This window comes from Spinacia oleracea, chromosome 5 (assembly GCF_020520425.1).
Source record: "Spinacia oleracea cultivar Varoflay chromosome 5, BTI_SOV_V1, whole genome shotgun sequence".
NCBI lineage: Eukaryota > Viridiplantae > Streptophyta > Magnoliopsida > Caryophyllales > Amaranthaceae > Spinacia > Spinacia oleracea.
In genome coordinates, this window is record NC_079491.1 from 49,417,700 (window position 1) to 49,438,569 (window position 20,870).

At 34.0% G+C, this 20,870-nt stretch overlaps 1 protein-coding gene across 1 annotated transcript; it reads left to right on the forward strand.

Annotated features, from left to right (window-relative positions):
- The first annotated feature begins 18,866 nt into the window (after positions 1-18,866).
- Positions 18,867-20,617, forward strand: LOC130461502 (protein FAR1-RELATED SEQUENCE 5-like). The gene is made up of 3 exons (XM_056829626.1): positions 18,867-19,424; positions 19,909-20,509; positions 20,595-20,617. Exons 1-3 carry the CDS (start codon positions 18,867-18,869, stop codon positions 20,615-20,617), a joined length of 1,182 nt encoding a protein of 393 aa, XP_056685604.1.
- The last annotated feature ends 253 nt before the right edge of the window (positions 20,618-20,870 follow it).

Sequence of the window (20,870 nt, forward strand, 5' to 3'; positions counted from 1 at the left end):
GTCGATCTTTTCATACGTTGCGCTTCCGATTCGTTTTCCGATTCCGGAATTTATTTCCGTTTTGAACAACATTTAATATTTCCGATTCCGGAATTTATTTTCGATTCGAACAAATATTTAATATTTTCGATTCCGGAATTTATTTCCGATTCCGAAAATATTTCCGATTCCTGTAATATTTCCGTTTCTGGCAATATCTCCGATTCCGGCAATATTTCTATTTCCGATAATATTTTCCGATACGTACCATGTTTCCGTTTCCGGCAACATCTACGACTTGGATAATATTTATATTTCCGTTACGATCCATATTTCCGTTTCCGGCAATATCATCATTTTCGGAGTATTCATATTTTGCCTTTTGACGATTTCAACTCCCACTGGAACCGAGATCCGTCGTTTCCGAATATTCATAAATAGAGTATTTAATTCACTTAAATATTTGATCCGTTTACTTACTATTTGTTTGACCCTACGGGTTCAGTCAAGAGTAAGTTGTGGATTAATATTATTAATTCCACTTGAACTGAAGCGGCCTCTAGCTAGGCATACAGCTCACTTGATCTCACTGAATTATTAACTTGTATAATTAATTAATACTGAACCGCATTTATTAGACTTAGCATTGAATGCATACTTGGACCAAGGGAATTATTTGCTTCATGCTTACCATTAATTTGAATGTAAAATTGGTCTTATGCACCAAAGTTTTTATTTAATTATGTTATGCGTACCATCAAATAGTTGTAATTAGTTTTAATTATAGCATATCCTATTTGAAGAAAATGGCACCTCCCATGGTAAAATTCAAGACGGAGTTTCCAATCCATTTTCAAGACGGATTTTGAAGTTGAAGCTTCAAGATGAAGTCGGGGCATACTAGATCACATTTAAATCTTATGCATGTTTTAAGTTATTTATTGCTTTAAATATGTCTTAATAATTGTAACACCCTAATAATTCCTTGCTTTTATAAAATCATTTTCCAACTTAAAATAAAGGAATTACTAAAGCATTACTGCCACCGTGATAACGGTTAAGGCTATTACCAGAATTACGCAGCGGAAATTAATGTCAACTAACTTTTAAAAACATAATTAATGTAATATTGAGGCCTCCTACAATTTGGAACCATAATGGCCCAAAAACCAAAGTATAAATAGTTTAAATACAAAAACATAATTAAAGTATAATTAAATAGTTCAAAATACGAAAACATGCAACTCTCTCGATCATCCCAAGCCACATGATTCCGATCTACCAACCTGCTATTTTATTCTACTCCCCATCAATGCAAGTGCAAATGATAGATCATCATAGGGTCATAAGGAAAAGGCCATGACCAAAACACACAAAGCACGTAGTCAGAAAAAGATGAGTACTTACAAGAATAGAGTGAAAGAAACTAAAACATGCATCACTCACTAAGTACTAATCAACATGCAAAAGCCATATAATAAAAACAATCAATCATGAACACAAGACTCGACTCTTGACTCGACTCTTGACTCACAATTCAATTAGAATAAGCTTCGAACGGGCCAAAAGAAAGTTCCATAAAGGAATAAGGTGATGGGAGCCAACCATACACCAAATAATAAATAATAAATTTCGGGCCATACCGAGTGTCGGGCCATACCGACGGAATTCCTGCGCATATTATAAATGAAACAACGTCTTGTATCATTAGTAGGAGTACGAGCTTTCCGGCAAGACTCCCCCCATTGTTCATACTCAAGGTATATACGTTCCAAGAGTTTTGAAGCTTGTTCTGGTTGCACTATACGTTTATTAATATTTTATTAAAGGTGAACTCAAGACTCAACAATGTACATTCATACAATTATTAAACAACAACCAAAACAATCTTAATTTAATGCGTTAAGACTTGTGATCAACCAAGCAAGACTCTTAAGAAATTACTACCATGTTCCTCCTCACCAAAGTGAGACTCCACATCATGCACATTAACATGAGGGTTGTGCCCTTGCACGACAAATCCTAATTCATTTCATACATAATATTCCCAACTGAACCATACATGTGCGGTGGCTTACACGAGCTAACCCTTCACATGTGGTAAAATAAATAGTACAACGAGGTACGAATAATTGGCTCAAAGTATGCTAGACATCCCGTACATTAGCATACAAATAAATAATCCATCCCTTGCATGTGAAACAAACCATACATGCATAAATGTTGAACAACATGATTGACAAGGAAATCCATACTCACAATAAACTCAACATGCTTGTTCAACCAACAATTAAATAATTCCAATAATATTAATCCAGATGATCGTTCACCAAAGCATATATGAATCCACACAATATAATTCACATCATCAACAATCATGTAATGTCATTGACAAGAGGTATGATCGCCCTAGACTTGTACGTACCTTGAATACCTAAGCGTAGGGGCCACTTTGCAATAACGATCACTCAACTAGAAATCACCTCCTATCATCAAAATAATGAAACTTAAATTATTTCCATGTTCATTAAATTTCCAGCAACTTTATAAAATCTAAAACCTCATTTAAAATGTAGAATTCAATCGTTTTTCAATAATATAATCGTCTCAATTTGCAAAATCAATCCCTTGTACGAAAACATACTTTTTCCGCCTTTAAAACCAATAAAAATCAACACTTTAAGCCTTTATTCAAATCTGAAAATATAATTGATTATCATAATTAAAATCGATCATCACCTAATTATTCTAATCAATTGACTCATTAGGTCTAGGTTAAAACCCTAACTTGAAAATCCCAATAAAACTAATTTATTATCATAAAAATCAATTCTTTATTCAATAAACAAATCTGAAAATTCGTCCTTTAATAATTAAAACAAGCCTAATGAATCACAACACGCAAATCCTCAAACCACGGTATTCATAACCGGTTCCCAGCATTTTAATTACTCAAAACCATATTAATATTATAATTTAAAATACGAAATTGAAATAGAATAGGCAAGGAAGAAGAGAATTATACCAATTCGGCCTATAGCACGGAACAACCACGAATTAATGTGATTGGGCGAAAAGAGTGAACAAGAACGAACAAAAAACGAACAACACCACACACACACACGCACAACTTGTGTGCGGGTGCGCGCAGCGACGAAGGGGCGAGGCAGCAGCAGCAGCGCGCTGGGCGCGCGGGACGGATGGGCGAGGGTGCGAGGTGTTGGGCGCTGTGCGCGAAAGAGAGAGGAGAGAGCGAGATGGGGTGCTGGGCGCTGGCGCGCGAGAGGGAGCGAGGGAGGGAGTGCAGCACGCGCTGGGGTGTGAGGCCGAGCAGCACGAAGGCACGAGCACGGGGCTGTGCGGGCGTGTGGACGACCCAAGCAAAAGAGGAGAGAGGAAGAGTGATGGGCAAGCAAAGAAAAAGAGAGGGTTTATGAGATTTTAGGGGCTCAATTAATGATGGGGAGTCTTATTTATAGGCTCCCTATTTTCAATGGGCTAGGCTTAGGAAATTAGAATTGTTCTTAGGGAATTAAATGATTGGGCTAGCTTAGGACTTGAATTAAACTCTTTTGATTGGGCTCGTTTAATAAAACGAATTGGACTTTTTATTTAAAACCCGAAGCCTTTAAAAATCATTTGCAACCCATTTAATTTCCCGACTCAAGAATTAAATTCGTTTCGTAATTAATTAAAATAATAAATATTCTAATTAATTAAAATACATTTAAATAAAATACATTTAAATATTATTTAAATGCTAACTTATCGTAAAATGTTTTATAAATATAATAAAATATACTTATAAATATTATAAAAATACGAGGTATTACAATAATGCATGAGATTGTGGCTTGATTATGTTGCACGATTAAGGATTTTAGTTCACTTAAAATCTAACCAACATAGTAAGAGCCCTAAGTTCCAAACTTTAAAAATTGAGTTAAAAGGTGCCATTCCAAAATAACGCTTACTTGGATAACCTTTACATTAATCTAGTAATAGTTTTCCGCCATAGCGAGGTGTTACTTATTGATTCTAAAGGTGTAAGGTACACAAATAATTTTGAGTACATGTTAGTTTTGGTAAAACTCAACGATATAAGTAAGGAGTCCTTTTATGTCGTGGAAAATGGGATAAGTTTACCTAATAAGTTCTTAGACGTGCCTATCAACCAAGAGTAGTTTCTAGACTATTAGCAAAGGATTTTTTTACCTAAGATATTTTAGAATTGAGTCAAAATACATAATGTGTTTAATTCTTCAATGATTTAAGGATCATGGATTCATTTTATTCACACCTACCGGAACTAAATATTTCGAATAAAATGCTAATGACTTGTTTAAATTGCATGATTGCTTTAATTTTCAAATTATTACTCATGATAAATGTTTAGACTTTGCATGCTTCAATTTATGTTTTAATTATTGTTTATAATTAAAAATCTTGCACTGCAGTAAATACTTTTAGCGGGGTAACAGTAAATTTCCTCTATTGGTAGTGAATCCAAGAATGATTCACGGAAATGAGAGAAAGTGAGCAATTTAAAATGTACGTTTCTTTTAGTGACTTTTATGGTTGTTTTCGAGTATGAAAGTCGAATGGAAAACCGATTGGTTCTTGTGATTTCAAAATACAATGTAGTTTTGAGATCATAAAACATTGAGTTTAAACGCTCAGCTTTACCAATGGTTAACAACCTAATGTCTTTGTCCATTTAATTCTCGAGTGAGTCTAGTCCCTAGACATTTGAATAGATCGATGCTTAGAGAACTTCAGAAGCTTCTGGTAAGATCATCTAGTTGAAGCAAAATATTCAACATAAATTAAATGGTAAAAACTTTGTTGGAATGACATTTGGACATGTCTAACAAATTATAAAAGTCAATACTAAAGAATTCAATTCTTAAGACTATAAGAACGGGTACAAGAAATAGGAAAACAAGGAACAAGTGAAAGTAATTTATGATTCTGTTTCTACCTATAAGTTTATGTTTAAAGAGAAAATACCTAGGAATCAAGCTTCCTTGGTATCATATACCGCTTGAGGTTCTTACTTCGGTAATAACTCAAACAATGGAAGGTAGGATACACTAATGACCTGCAAGTGGGAAATGAAGCATGGCAATGCTACATTAGTTGTAGGGTCATCTAGTTTGTTTTAAGTCCTTTCAAGGCTAGAACTTAATGGCTATTTTGTTCCATAATCAACATACCTGAATTTCTGCTTCAAACACAGAAAGACTCACATTCAAGAAAAACAAAAACAATGTTTGTTTATTTGAATGAAATGGTCATTTACGGGTTGAGTCATGTATGCTTGATTAAAACAAACAACTCTTTAACAATAAGAACTTTACTAGGTTCAAATCAATCTCTTGATTTGAGTTCCACTAACCTTTAGCATTGTTGCTTAGACCATATCAACAAGGTAACATTCAAAAGCTCTATTTTGATGGAATTTTGAAAGTTGATTGATTTCTAAATCATTCAAGACAAGGCAAGTCTTACTTGTTGAAATTAACAAAAGATATGAACTATTGTTAGAACACCTAGCTAGACAATAGAGTTCAAAGCTAAAGAAAATTTTTATGACTTTATTATTTCACCTAGATTTGAGTGAATATTGGTTTATTTATTCAATGTGATATAAGTTTGAATCTGTTTGGTTAGTTCAAAGATTCAGAAGTATAAATTCCACTTGGCAAGAAATGATAAAGATCTAGGTTAGATCATGACGATGATTACTTTAAGACCAAAAAATGATCATCAATGATTGTGTGTTGTAATTTCACGATCTAGCTCCATAAGATATGGCATATCTACGTTGGAATGATTGAAGTCAATTAGTACTTGATTCGATCAATGATGAATCATAAAGATGTTTTCCTATAATTTCTATAAACAAAATGCTCAACTACCACCAAACTAAACCAAATTCGTCAAAGCTATTGAAAAGTAATTTCAGAATATCTTTTCAATAATATGTATATATATATATAAAGAGTTCTTAAACTCAGTGGGAGCTTAGTGTTTGTTATTCAACAAACTAAGCCCCAGGTATGGATATATATTTCATTGTGATTTATTCAAATGAGACACAAGGGTATTGTTTCTACCACGAATTTTTGAGAACATAATGTTTGTTTGCTCGAAATAATGTCCTTTTGGAAATTCGTTTCCAAAATGGCAATTGGGAGAAAATAGACCTCAAAAGTTTTCGAGGCGAACAACAAACATAAACGGACATTCCAGAGGCTTTTAGAAGTTCTTCAGAAAATCCAAAGACGTATTCTTTAAGGAGTTTAGAAGTGGCTTTAAAGAATAGACATATCTTAGAAGACTTTATAAGTGCTTTAAGGAGAACAGAATATTCAAAAGACTTTGATATTCTATTATTTTATGTACTAAACCCATGTAGGCATAGAGTTCAGGTCACTGAAACTATGAGATTCTTTTATTAGATAGTGAAGAATCCTACAACTTGCAGTCAAACTATTATCAAGAATGGTAATGAGTTTGTGACTTGTAAGAAAGCTATGCCGAAATATAGATTCCCTAAAATGGTTAGAGGCCATATATAGACTCAAATGTTTTAGATGGTTAAAGGCCATAAAACAGAATCAATTTTTTAATGAAAAATATTGAAATTTTGTTGATTTGCAAGAATAGATTAACACCTATTGGTTGCAAATTGGTTTTAAGGATAAAAACCATCAAACATGGAATTGTGTTCACACACAAAGCTAGATTAGTTGCTAAAGGTATCAAGCAAATTCATGACTTGGATTGTGTTGAAACCTCATGAAAAATCGTAATGCTCTAGTCTATAAATTAAGCAATGATTACATATTGTTACATATTGCAATTGGATGACAAAACATCTTCCTCAACCAAATGTTGGAAGAAACTATGTATATGGTATGTCTAGGATTTGTGGATCCAAATAATTCTTAAAATGAATGCTAGCTTATGTAATTCGGGTATGGATTTAAGCAAGCAATTGTGAATTTGAACTGTATTTTAGTGAAACTAATAAGTATTTTAGTTTCATAAAATGTAGACGATTCTTATAGTTGTATAAGAAGTTTAGTGGGAGTAAGTAAAACTCAATTGGTTCTATGTGTATCACACATATCTCTCTATTGTAAAATAACATTCAAATGCTAATGACTTAGATTTGAAATTATTTATCAATGCTGGACCAAGGCGAAACTTAGTACATACTGGGTACTAAGATCTATTTACAAATATCTCAGAATATTGTTTTGGATTAAGTAATGACATTTACTAAATCAAACATGAAAGACTCCATTGGACATATTCGACCCATATGAATAAATCTAAGTAATGAGTGTTTGAACTATGTATAAGCATTTTCTAAGTTAAACATCAAAGAATCTAGATGAAATTCTTCACCTATATTATACATTAAAGAATTTAGCTGGATTCAGTATCTATTGAAACTGAATGATCTAAAGTTACATGAATAGAATTGTAATCCCCAGTAAATTTAGAAACATTATTTATATATTTTAAGGTATAGTTAATTATATCTAAATAAGAATTTACGAATTTTAGAAATAAATATATAATTAACGTATATTTATTTATTGCATTTTCAATATTTTTAACGATTTACGAAATCAAAATAATTTTAGAATTTTACGTTGAAAAGAATTCGAATTACGAAAACACGATCGATTGAATTTAGAAAACAATCCTAACCATTTGGATTCAAACAACCTTAATCCTAATCCTAGCCCAAATTGATAAAGCCCAAAATAAGTAAGCCCATGATTCCCTACCCATGTTTTAACTTCACGTGAAACACATCTCAACCCTCTCCTTCACTTCACGTAAAACAGCTTCAAACACCTCCTTCTTCTTGCTTCAACATCGACGGGAACACGCACAAACCATGCCCTCTCCTTGTTGTAATACCTCGTATTTTTATAATATTTATAAGTATGTTTTATTATATTTATAAAGCATATTACGATTTATTATCATTTAAATAATATTTAAATGTATTTCATTTAATGTATTTTAATTAATTAGAATATTTATTATTTTAATTAATTACAAAACGAATTTAATTCTTGAGTTGGGAAATTAAATGAGTTGCAAACGATTTTTAAAGGCTTCAGGTTTTAAATGAAAAATCCAATTCGTTTTATTAAACGAGCCCAATCAAAAGAATTTAATTCAAGTCCTAAGCTAGCCCAATCATTTAATCCCCTAAGCCCAATTCTAATTTCCTAAGCCTAGCCCATTAACAATAAAGAGCCTATAAATAGGACTCCTCATCATTAAATGACCCCCTATTTTGTCATAAACCCTTTTCTCTCTTTCTTGCCCAACACTCCTCTTTCTCTCTCCCTTTGTTCGACCGGCTCACTCGGCCCGCAAGCACGAGCCTCGTGCTGTTGCGTCGCTGCTGCTCTCCCTTGTGCCCTCGTGTTCTGCCGCGCCCAGCGCCCAGCACACCCTCTCTCGCCCCTCGCGCGCCAGCGCCCGCACTCCCTCTCGTCGCTCGCCCGCAGCCCGCAGCGTGCCCTCGTGCCTGCGCTGCTGTTGTGCCTTGTTGTTGCTCGTGTGCTCAGCGCACACCCCCGCTCTCTTGCCCCTCCTCTCGCGCGCGCGCCTCAGCGTGTCGTGTGCCCTGTCCCGCGCGCAAGCGCTACTACGTCCCTTCGCCCCTGCGCGCACACACGCGTGCGTGTGTGTGTGTTGTTTGTGTTCGTAATTCGATTTCTTTTTCGCCCAATCACTCTAATTCGTGGTTGTTCCGTGCTATAGGCCGGATTGGTATAATTCTCTTCTTCCTTTCCTATTCTATTTAAATTTCGTATTTTAAATTATAATATTAATATTGTTTTGAGTAATTAAAATGCTGGGAACCGGTTATGAATATCGTGGTTTGAGGATTTGCGTGTTGTGATTCATTAGGGTTGTTTTAATTATTAAAGGATGAATTTTCAGATTTGTTTATTGAATAAAGCATTGATTTTTATGATAATAAACTAGTTTTATTGGGATTTTCAAGTTAGGGTTTTAACCTAGACCTAATGAGTCAATTGATTAGCATAATTAGGTGATGATTTTAATTACGATAATCAATTATATTTTCAGATTTGAATAAAGGCTTAAAGTGTTGATTTTTATTGATTTTAAAGGCGGAAAAAGTATGTTTTTGTACTAGGGATTGATTTTGCAAATCGAGACGATTATATTATTGAAAAATGATTGAATTCTAAAGTTTAAAAGAGGTTTTAAATTTTATAAAGTTGCTGGAAATTTAATGAACATGGAAATAATTTAAGTTTCATTATTTTGATGATAGGAGGTGATTTCTAGTTGAGTGCTCGTTATTGCAAAGTGGCCTCTACGCTTAGGTATTCAAGGTACGTACAAGTCTAGGGCGACCACACCTTTTGTCAATGACATTACATGATTGTTGATGATGTGAATTATATTATGTGGAATCATGTTTATTTTGGTGAACGAGCATGTGATTTGTGATGTTGGATTTATTAGATTAATTGTTGAACAAGCATGTTGACATTATTAATAGTATGGATTTCATTGTCAATCATGTTGTTCAATATTTATGCATGTATGGTTTGTTTCACATGCAAGGGATGAATTATTTATTTGTATGCTATTGTACGGGATGTCTAGCATACTTTGAGCCAATCATTCGTACCTCGTTGTACTACTTATTTTACCACATGTGAAAGGTTAGCTCACGTAAGCCACCGCACATGTAGGGTTCAGTTGGGAATATTATGTATGAAATGAATTAGGATTTGTCATGCAAGGGTACAACCCTCATGTTAATGTGCATGATGTGGAGTCTCACTTTGGTGAGGAGGAACATGGTAGTAATTTCACAAGTGTCTTGCCTTGTTGATCACAAGTCCTAAAGCATTTAAAATAAGATTGTTTTGGTTGTTGTTTATTAATTGAATGAATGTACGTTGTTGAGTCTTGAGTTCACCTCTAATAAAATATTAATAAACGTAAAGTGCAACCAGAACAAGCTTCAAAACTCTTGGAACGTATATACCTTGAGTATGAACAATGGGGGGAGTCGTGCCGGAAAGTTCGTACTCCTACTAATGATACAAGACGTTGTTTCATTTATAGTATGCGCAGGAATTCCGTTGGTATGGCCCGACACTCGGTATGGCCCGAATTTATTATTTATTATTTGGTGTATGGTTTGCTCCCATCACCTTTTTCCTTTATGGAATATTCTTTTGGCCCGTTCGAAGCTTATTCTAATTAAATTGTGAGTCAAGAGTCGAGTCAAGAGTCGAGTCTTGTATTCATGGTTGATTGTTTATTATTATATGGCTTTTGCATGTTGATTAATACTTAGTGAGTGATGCATGTTTTAGTTTCAGTTCACTCTATTCTTGTAAGTACTCAGCTTTTGCTGACTATGTGCTTTGTGTGTTTTGGTCATGGCCTTTTCCTTAATGACCCTATGATGATCTATCATTTGCACTTGCATTGATGGGGAGTAAAATAATATAGCATGTTGGTAGATCGGAATCATGTGGCTTGGGATAATCGAGAGAGTTGCATGTTTTCGTATTTTGAACTATTTAACTTTACTTTAATTATGTTTGAAATGTTTGAATTATTTATACTTTGGGTTTTGGGCCATTATGGTTCCAAATTGTAGGAGGCCTCGATATTTCATTAATTATGTTTTTAAAAGTTAGTTGACATTAAATTCCGCTGCGTAATTCTGGTAATAGCCTTAACCGTTATCACGGTGGCGGTAATGCTTTGGTAATTCCCTTATTTTAAGTTGGAAAATGATTTTATAAAAGCAAGGAATTATTAGGGTGTTACACTTGTCGCCGCCGTCCAGCCAATCACGTCGGACCACCGTCGTCCCTCGCCAGCCGCCGGTAATACTCCTCCTTCCTTCTCTCTTTCGTTCTTCTTTCTTCTCTTTTGTTTTTATTTTTTTTCTTTCTTTGTTTTCGCTCCTCCTCACCTTGTTTCTGCTTGGCCGTTGAACCAGCACCACCACGCGTGACCTCGCGCCGCACCACCTACACCATCGTTGCTGCCCTGGCCAGTCGCCCTTCCTCCTTTCTCCTCCACGCACGCTGACAGGCTAAAGTCGTATCACCTAATAAAAAACAAACCTAAAATCACTAGCTAAATAGCAAGGGAAGTCAGGATCAAATCCACAGAGAAACAACGTTCTTTCCACTATTAAATGACAGGTCTAGACTATTGGGAATAACAAAAAGGGTTGATTTGGTTGATTAATGCTACGGTAATAATAAAATACGAAAATATCAATATTAAAAGAATCTTTCCTTATTTTCCTCAGTTGTTCTCCTTCAAGTCCCTTTAAGAACTATTCTTTATGTTGAATTTGTGATACTCTTTCTATGGACTTTTCAATATCACGTATATCGGTTGTTAGATGACTCTGGCACTTATTATGGTGTTCTCTTGGAAAGAGAATTCCTTGGGTATAAAATTTTCATTCGGGTACATGAATGATCCACGGTATGTCGGAAGCATTACGAGTCTATTGGGTTGTGTTTTGTGGGTTCCCTTCCAAGATATCCTCTAGTGGTGCCTCGGCTATGCGTTCATGACACACATTAAAATCAAAGAAGATCCAACTACTTGTGCCAAACCACATAATTGAGCTCCCAACTTAGCCTGAAATACCAAGGAACGTCCTAAAAAGACACCAAGGAGCCCACACCAGGTTTCTTTACTACTCCTTGTTAGTTGTTAGTATATCTTCTGTATCATTCAGCTAGATTCAAATTAATAAGTGGTGAGACACTTGCAACATTCAATCTTTGTAATGTTAACATGCGAATTCTTCTGAGGATAAATCAAATGAATGGTTTGTTTGTTCTCATTCGAATTTAAGAATGTACAATTAATGTTATTGCAAAAGCATGCAAGGATTACATCTTCTAAGTATTGTGTCTCCTTCACATACATGTATATATTTTATATCCTTTTAATATGTTTTGAAAATAAACAACCTGGATGTGGAGCTTGGTAGAATAAGTTGAAAAGAAAGGGAGAAAGGCAGGGAGAACATCCTTGATGTTCCATTTTAGACCAAAGCTGAAGTTGTAGTTGGAGCTGCGGTCTTAAAAACTTTGCGTCTTTTTCCATTTCCTCATTCTATAACTGTGCACTTCTTTCTTTTCCATTGGGACAAAATCATTTCCCTTCTCTTCAGAGCAAAACAAGGCGATGCTGCAGAGTTTGAACGATCATACTATTAATTTTTTTAACTGTGAGTGATTATGCAGCTTGTTCAATGGAAATAGATTCATTTACTTAACTCTTTCAGTCAAATTTCAATCGAAATTTGGTCTAACCTAGGTTTTTCTCGGGTAAGCACAAGCTTATTGTGTTTGTTTCTTTACCGCCAAATGAATCTTTGATCAATGTTGTTAACTAATGCAAATACAATTAGAAGCAAGCTCTTAAAATTTAACGTCAGAATTCAGAAAGTTCTTCATGTTTTGGAGTAAGCATGTATCAAGTAAATAAAAAACTTACCTGAACCGTTGTTATAAAGACGATGTTTGTTTCTTTCCCAACAATTTCCTCATCATCTTCCCTTAGTTTCTCATGTAGAATTAGTATTTGGTATCTATGTATTTTCTAACCTACAAATATGAGGTAATATCTTAGCGTGTAAAAGACAATATATTTTCTGAAATTAAATTACAAAAGTAGTGCTCGTCTAATAATGACGAATTAAAGTTTGCATTTGTCTTAATTTGTCTATATTGAAAACTTCTTATTTGGGTGTTTAGTGTTTTAATGTTTAACAATATGCCCTGAATAAAGTTGAGAAAATAGAGCCTTCACTCTAGCTCCCCTTTCGTTTTCTCCATATTCTTCCATCTAAACACACTATAAAAGTGTGGCTTACAAATTAAATTCATACTCAATTAATATTTTACATCGCATCCACCTGCAACATCATATTTGACAAATTTTAGGTCTGCAACTTGAGTGGGCAATCGAACATTAGGAACGAAAAATTGGTGTAGGTTGCTAACTAATGCTTGCTGATTGAGAAGAGAACAATAAAATTTAAGTAAAAGACCCCCTTTCCTTTTGAAGTTTGTTTAATTTGGGTATGTTCAGCTGTTATAATGGTCTAAAACAGACGTGAACAAGACACTTGCCATGTTTGTCAATCTCGAATACGTTTGGTTTGGCGAAAGATGAGTACAAATCTTGTTTTTAACCAACTGATCAAGGTCGCAGACAAGCTTTGAGAGTATATTGTTGCTTATTAGTGCATTTATTTTCTAGCTTATTAGTGAAGTTGACAGTTCATAAAAGTTAGAGTTGTTCATGGGTATAATAACTTGCTTTGATTTGATTGGCTTGGTCGGCTATCCTGTCTCATATTTTCTGGTCGGCCAACCTATTGAACAAAAAAATACAACAGAACCAACTTTTTTCCTACTCAAACTTCCCTATGATCAACTTTAATGCAACTAATTGCGATTCTCGAAAGTTTTAGACTAATTCAGTGAAATGGGATTGAGAGTGGATATCAGCAGCATGGAAACCATAAATTATCATTGCTCCTCTATTTGGCAATAAGGATTAGTTATTGTAATGAGTAAACGGAATGATAATTGATTGAAATTGAAAGCAAAAAAGTTAGACACCAAATGCAATTGGACTTAAGTTAACCATGTATACTTTTCTTGCTTTTTGTTTGTTTTGTTTCTATTGTGTTTGATTTTGCATATTAAAAACCATCACTTATTTTGGAGGGCCCGAATCCTAGTTGTATCAAAATCACAGACAAATTCCTGAAATCAATCCCCCCAAACAAGATACCTTAACGATCCTGAATCCAATCCAAGAATGTACTTTTGAAATTTGCATGCGAACGACACTCTACCTTCATAGAGGTACAAGGATTCCCAAATCAGAAGCATAGATTCCTTACAATTAGAAGATTTCCACAAATGCATAAATTAACCATGTGTCAAATCGGGTCATCGGATCGGTTTCGAATCGGTTATAAACGGTTCGGGTCTTGTCGAAATCGGATAATGTCGGGTTAATATTTCTTTCCGGGTCAATTCGGATCGGTTCGGATAACTTCGGTTTCGGATGAAGTCGGTTAATATGATGTTTCGGTTTCGAGTCGGTTTCGGTTCGGGTAATTTTGGTTCGGTTAAATCTCGGGTTCGGTTTGAATCGGTTCGGGTTTCAAACGGTTTTGTATCGGTTTAATTTGGTTCAGGTCTAGTTCGGTTCGGGTGTATGTCGGATACAGAGTTGCTATTTTTACCGGCTTACTGCGGGTACTGGTGATGTCCGGATCAGATGAGTCCCGAATTCGGGTGTATGTCTGTAATCCCCCGTAATTTTATACATTTTGTTTATATATTTTAACGTATATTAATATATTTAAATATAATTTACGGATTTTAGAAATGAATATGTAATTAAAATATAATTATTTTATTTCATTTTGAATACTTTTAATGATTTACGAAATCAAAATGTATGTTTGAATTTTACGTCAAAACGAATTCGAATTTCGAAATCACGTTCTATTGAAATTAGAAAGCAAATCCTAACCATTTCGGATTCAACAACCTAAATTCTACTCCTAGCCCAATTAGGCAAAGCCCAAACCAGTAAAACCCCAAAACAGTACTCCCTTCTCTTTTCTAATTCACGTAAAAGAATCAAACCCCTACTCCCCTTCCTCCAATCTCACGCACGACAAGCAGCACCAGCAACTCCACTCTCTCTCCTCGCCGTTCCTCTCCTCCTTCACGTCGGTCTCCTCGCCGCCGGTGAGTCTCCTCCTCCTGTTTCGTTGTCGTTCTCTTCCTTCGTTCCCCGTTTTCTTTATTTCTTGGTTTTGTTCTCACTATTTGGTTGTGTTGAACCGGCAGCCGCCGCAAGCCCCGCCCTTTGCCTCGGCCACCGTCCAACCAGTCGCCGCCGGTAAGTCTCCTTCGAGTTCTCCTTCGTCGTCCTTTCTCCCTCTCTGTTTTCGTCTTTCCTCTTAGCTTTTCTCGTTTCGCGCAGCCGCACCGCGACCCAGGCCAGCCACCACCGTCCGCCGGTCAAGCCTTGCCGCGAGCCACCACCGTCCGCCGGTCAAGCCTTGCCGCGAGCCACCACCTGTCCGCCGGCCAAACTCCTCTCTCCTCTTTAATTCTTGGTTATTTCTTAAACCCTAAGTAACTAATTATTTTAATTAAAGTTTGTTAATTTAAATGATATTCTTGAATTAAATTTATAATTTTTATTGTTAAATATGATTTTCAGATTTGGGTGTTGTTATTATAAACCAATTATTTTCAGTTTTGGTTAATTAAAATATAAGTTAGGGCTTAATCATGTTTTATTAATTCGAATTATATTTTCTTGAATTAAAGTTATGGTTTTTGTGATTTAAATTATAAATTTCAAATTTCAAATTATGCGAATTATATAATAAAGTTATTAATTTTCAGATTATCTAATTACATTGAAATATTGATTTTTGATTGTTTAAAGTATGAAATTCAAGGTTTTTATGATTTTAAATCATGGTAGGTTGAGTATGGATTATTAAATTTATTGTTTTGATGTACTAGGAACGTAGATTGACCTTGGTGAAGTTTTTAAATGAGTTTATATTGCTGAAAACTTAAAGTACGATGTTTGCAAAAAGTTTTCAACGAATTTCAATCACTAGTTCACTAATTATGATGCTGGGAAATCAAATGTTCAAGTTTTGGTATTGGGGAAAGTTCTAAATATGTTTAGGATGCAATTAGAATGCTTTATGATGGTTGCCAATGATTAGAAATTGATTGGGATTATTTGTTGGTTGTTTTAGGCGGAGAATTCTCTTTAGGCGACTTTTGAAAGTGTTAAAGTGGCATATCAGTTTGTTTACACAAGGTACGTACATACCTGTGTGCTTGGAATGTGTGCTAATTGTTGAAACCATGTTGAATTTGTTGTTGAACTTGGTTATGTTGAAATTGCATGTTTAATACTGTTGGACGGACATATTGAACTTATATTGCATTATGAGAATTGTAACATGTTAGTATGGATGATTGATACAAACATGTTGGTTGGGAACACTAGATTATTCTATATGTTGGTTTGGATCGATTGATTATTGTTCCCTTTTTAGCTTTTCACTACTTTATGAGGGCTGTGGACCTTGTTTAGTAATTTGAAACCTTATACCCATATACAGGGGTTGATCATGGTTAAAGGAAAGGTTGGATTATTTGGAATGAGTCTTGATTGATGCTTTTGTGATCACTTACTTAATTCCAAGATAAAAACAGTCGTGAACAAATGTGGATTGTATGCCTTATGTGATTGTTGAGTCATAACCGAGTCTCAATTTGTAAATCATGTAAACTGAGTAGCAATAGCTTTAGACTGTGCACGTCTAAAGTGACGGACAAACAGGAGTTGGGGTTCATGGTGGTAGCCCATGGCCTTTTCTGGGACCGGATTGATCACCGTGTTCTATTTTTATTCAAACGTTCCTCGATATCGCAGGTCACTGAGGTTACGGAGTCGCGCCCGTACCTCGTCTTCCTTTTTGAAGACTTCTGGATGGACAACTCTGTCCATTGTCTATTTCAACCAAAATAATATTATTGTTACAAGTCTAGCCTAGTCTAGTCAAGTATGGTCGTCAAATTATCATGTTTTGTCTGCCCTTATTTATGTTCATTAGTATCATGTTAGGGTTGTTCGTTTAATAGTATCATGTTAGGATTATTATTGTTTTAGTATGTAGTACTTAGCTTTGTTGATTACGTGCTTTGTTTGTGTGATCAATATGCCTTATTGATCCTGTGATGACCCATCTTTGGTGAGCAGTCTCTAAGGATCAATAAGCGTTGCCCATCTACAGGTTTGAAGATGATGCATCATTGGGATCGGGATTAGAGAGCTTGTAGTTATATTTGTTTTATTAAGTGATTTGGTTTGTTAACTTGGATTTGAAATTTGTTGTACTATTCGTACAATTCCACTTGCATGGACCTGGTCCACCATAAGGTTACCATGGACCAGGGTAATTACGTAATTTGCAGCGCTGATTAGGATATACCGTTAGGAAATCACGTGATCCAAAAAAACAGAACGCGCGACCCAACTAAACCCTAAAATCACTATTCTCCAGCAGCTTCTCTCTCCTCCAGTAGCTTCTCTCTCCTCCAGCAGCTTCTCTCTCCTCCAACAGCTTCTCTCTCTTCGAGCTTCAACAATGGACGACGATTTAATCGATTTGAATATCGATTTAAATCGCGCAATAGAAGAAAACTTGTATAACTATGACGGTAATATTCGAATCCTAATAACTAACTACGAAGAATTATAGTAACTTTCATACTCATTGAGTAATTATTATTATTTTAGAAAATTTAGAGAATCATAGAGAAGTATATGACTTTGAAGATGAAGATGAAGGCACATCTCAGCAAGTTATGGTTGCAAATCAATGTATTGAAGAAGGTATGATATAGTATCTCTTAATATATATATAGTAACTGTTATGTTGATATAGTTAACATATTATAATTGCAGTAGTGTAACTAACATATAAAGAGGAATTATATTTAACGTAGAGTAACTATAACATACAAAGAGAAACTATGTTTAATGTAGAGTAACTATCTCATATAGACAGGACTTATAGTAACTGTAGAGTAACTATAAACTATAGAGACTAACTATATAAAATGAAGAGTAACTATCACATATAAAGAGGAACTATATGAATTGTAGAGTAACTATAACAATCAATAGATCTTAAGTAACAATGTTAAATGTAGAGTAACTATAACATATAAAAAGTAACTATATAAAATGAAGAGTAACTATCACATATAAAGAGGAACTATATACTGTAGAGTAACTATCACATATAAAAAGGAGTTATATTAACTGTGAGTAACTATAATATATAAACAGTAACTGTATAAAATGAAGATTAACTATCACGTATAATGATAACTATATTAAAAATAAAGTAACTATAATTTATGAAAGGTAACTATATTAATTATAAAGTAACTTCACATAACGAAATAATCTATATAAGAAATAAACTACATTTAACTTATAGTAACTATAACATATAAAGAATAACTATAGTAATTGTAGAGTAACTATAAAAAATAATAGATCCTAAGTAAGTATGTTAAATATAGAGTAACTATAACATATAAAGAGTAACTATATGAACTTTAGAGTAACTATAACAATCAATAGATCTTAAGTAACAATGTTAAATATATAGTAACTATAACATATAAAGAGTAACTATATAAAAATGAAGAGTAACTATCACATTTAATGATAACTATATTTGTATTTGTACAGGTTCAATAATACATTCAATTGATACAAACCACGGCATCTTTGAAAATCCAAATAATGAGCAGGAAGAAAACATTGATAAAGAATTAGATGGCAGTTTAATTGGAGAAGCAAGGAAAACAACCGATGAGATTTATGATCTATATTGCAAACATGCTGCTATTATTGGTTTTAGTGTACGAAAAGGGAAGAATAGATATAAAGAAGGAACTACAATTGTTAATGGAAAATACTTCTACTGCTCTGCTGCTGGAATAAGAGACCCTCCTAAAAACAAAGAACTCAAAAATGAAGATGATTAATCAGATGCAAAGAAGAAAGAAAGGAGAAAGAGGGTTATGATAACAAGAACAAAATGTGAAGCTCAAATATTTGCAAAGAAGAATGAAAATGGAGATTTTGAAATAGAAAAGCATGTAGTGGTACATAATCACCCATTGACAAGAGAAATAAGTAATTATCTCCACCGATCGGAACGACAAATGACAGAACCTAAAAAAGAAGCTATTGAGGCAATGTCGGAATGTGGTCTAAGACCAATGGAGTCTTATAGGTATATGTCAAAAGAAACTGGCGGAGAAGACTGTGTAGGTCATACGATGATTGATCATCTAAACTACTGCTACAAGTTAAAAATGAAGCAAATTGATGGCAAGGATTCACAAACACTAGTGAACAAACTTTATGACATACAATCAATAGATCCCGAGTTCTTTTTCAGAGTAAGACTCAATGCTGAAGGAAAAGTTGAGTGCCTATTTTGGAGTGATTCTATGATGAGAGAAGATTACAAAATATATGGAGATGTTCTAGTTTTTGATACTACATTCAGAACCAATAAGTACAATCTCATATGTGCTCCATTTGTTGGTATCAATAACCATTGGAAAAACACAATGTTTGCTTGTGCTTTCATTGGGGATGAAACCACAGAATCTTTTGTTTGGGTGTTTGAAACTTTTTTGAAGGCTATGGGAGGAAAGCACCCTATATCAATTTTCACTGATCAAGATGCAGCTATTGCTGTTGGAATAGAACAGGTACCTCTTCATATATTATAGTTACTATTTTGACAATATAGTAACTCTTTGTAAAAAAAAGTTGCTATTTTGACAATATAGTAACTCTTTATAAAATATAGTTACTATTTTTACAATATAGTAACTCTTTATAAAATATTGTTACTATTTTGACAATATAGTAATTCTTTATAAAATATTGTTACTATTTTGACAATATAGTAACTCTTTATAAAATATAGTTACTATTTTGACAATATAGTAACTCTTAATACAATATAGTTAATATTCTGAAATTATAGTAACACTTTATAAAGTATAGTTACTATTTTGACAATATAGTAACTCTTTATAAAATATAGTTACTCTTTTGACAATATAGAAACTCTTAATACAATATAGTTACTATTTTGACAATATAGTAATTCTTTAAAAAATATAGTAACTCTTTATAAAATATAGTTACTATTTTGTGGAACTATATATATTCATTATTGTTTTTCAGGTTTTTCCTTCTTCAAGACACGGGTTATGCTTGTGGCACTTGAGTAAAAATGCAAACAGTAGGTTTGGTTTATTGAAGTCTGATAAAAACTTCAAAAACGCATTCTACAAGTGTATAAGTGGGTGTATAACACCAAATGATTTTGAAGAAACTTGGAAATCTATGATCAACACTTTTAAGCTGGAAAAAGATGACTGGTTCAACAGATTGTATGGTCTTAAAGAAAAATGGTGTACAGCTTTAAGTAAAGATTTTTTTTCTGCCGGTATACTTTCTTCACAAAGAAGTGAAAGTACAAACCATGCTGTTGGATTTAAAGCAAATAAAAGGACAACATTAACAGAGTTCTATAGTATTTTTCAAGCTACAATAAATCGATGGAGAAAAACCGAAGAAAAAGACGACTTTGACTGTACAAGGGGAATACCTACTTCAGAGCTAAGTATGAGTGCTATATTAAAACAGGCAGCAAATGTATACACGATAACACTTTTCCCTGATTTTGAAGAAGAGTTCAAGCTTTCTGTGGCAAGCAGTACAATGTTCAAGGGAAGTGTTGGAAGAACAGTGTTTTTTGAAGTGTGGATAGAAGGAATAACAGGTAAAAAAAACTATAAATCTTTATTTAATATTTGGAGTAGATGTTCTTTTGAATAATATTATATTATATGTAAATAATCTAACAGGATCAAGGCAAGAAGTTCAATAGAAAATGGAAGATTCAACCGTCACTTGCACATGCAAGAACTTTGAAGAATCTGGATGGTTGTGCTTCCATTGTTTGAGAATATTGCATTTACATTCAATCAATACAATTCCAGATCGTTACATAACAACAAGATGGACTAGATATGCAAAGAAACAGATATGGGAAAGGGTTGATACAATAAAAAGGGAGAAAGGTGAAATCAACAATTTTACTGGTTGGAGATTACATATGATCAGAAGGTAATTTTTCAATA

Excerpts from the sequence above, each read along its gene's own strand:
- LOC130461502 (XM_056829626.1), top strand. The coding sequence starts at position 18,867 with ATGACAGAACCTAAAAAAGAAGCTATTGAGGCAATGTCGGAATGTGGT. Across the intron at positions 19,425-19,908 it reads TTGCTGTTGGAATAGAACAG|GTTTTTCCTTCTTCAAGACA; the intron begins GTACCTCTTCAT and ends ATTGTTTTTCAG. Across the intron at positions 20,510-20,594 it reads GTGGATAGAAGGAATAACAG|GATCAAGGCAAGAAGTTCAA; the intron begins GTAAAAAAAACT and ends ATAATCTAACAG.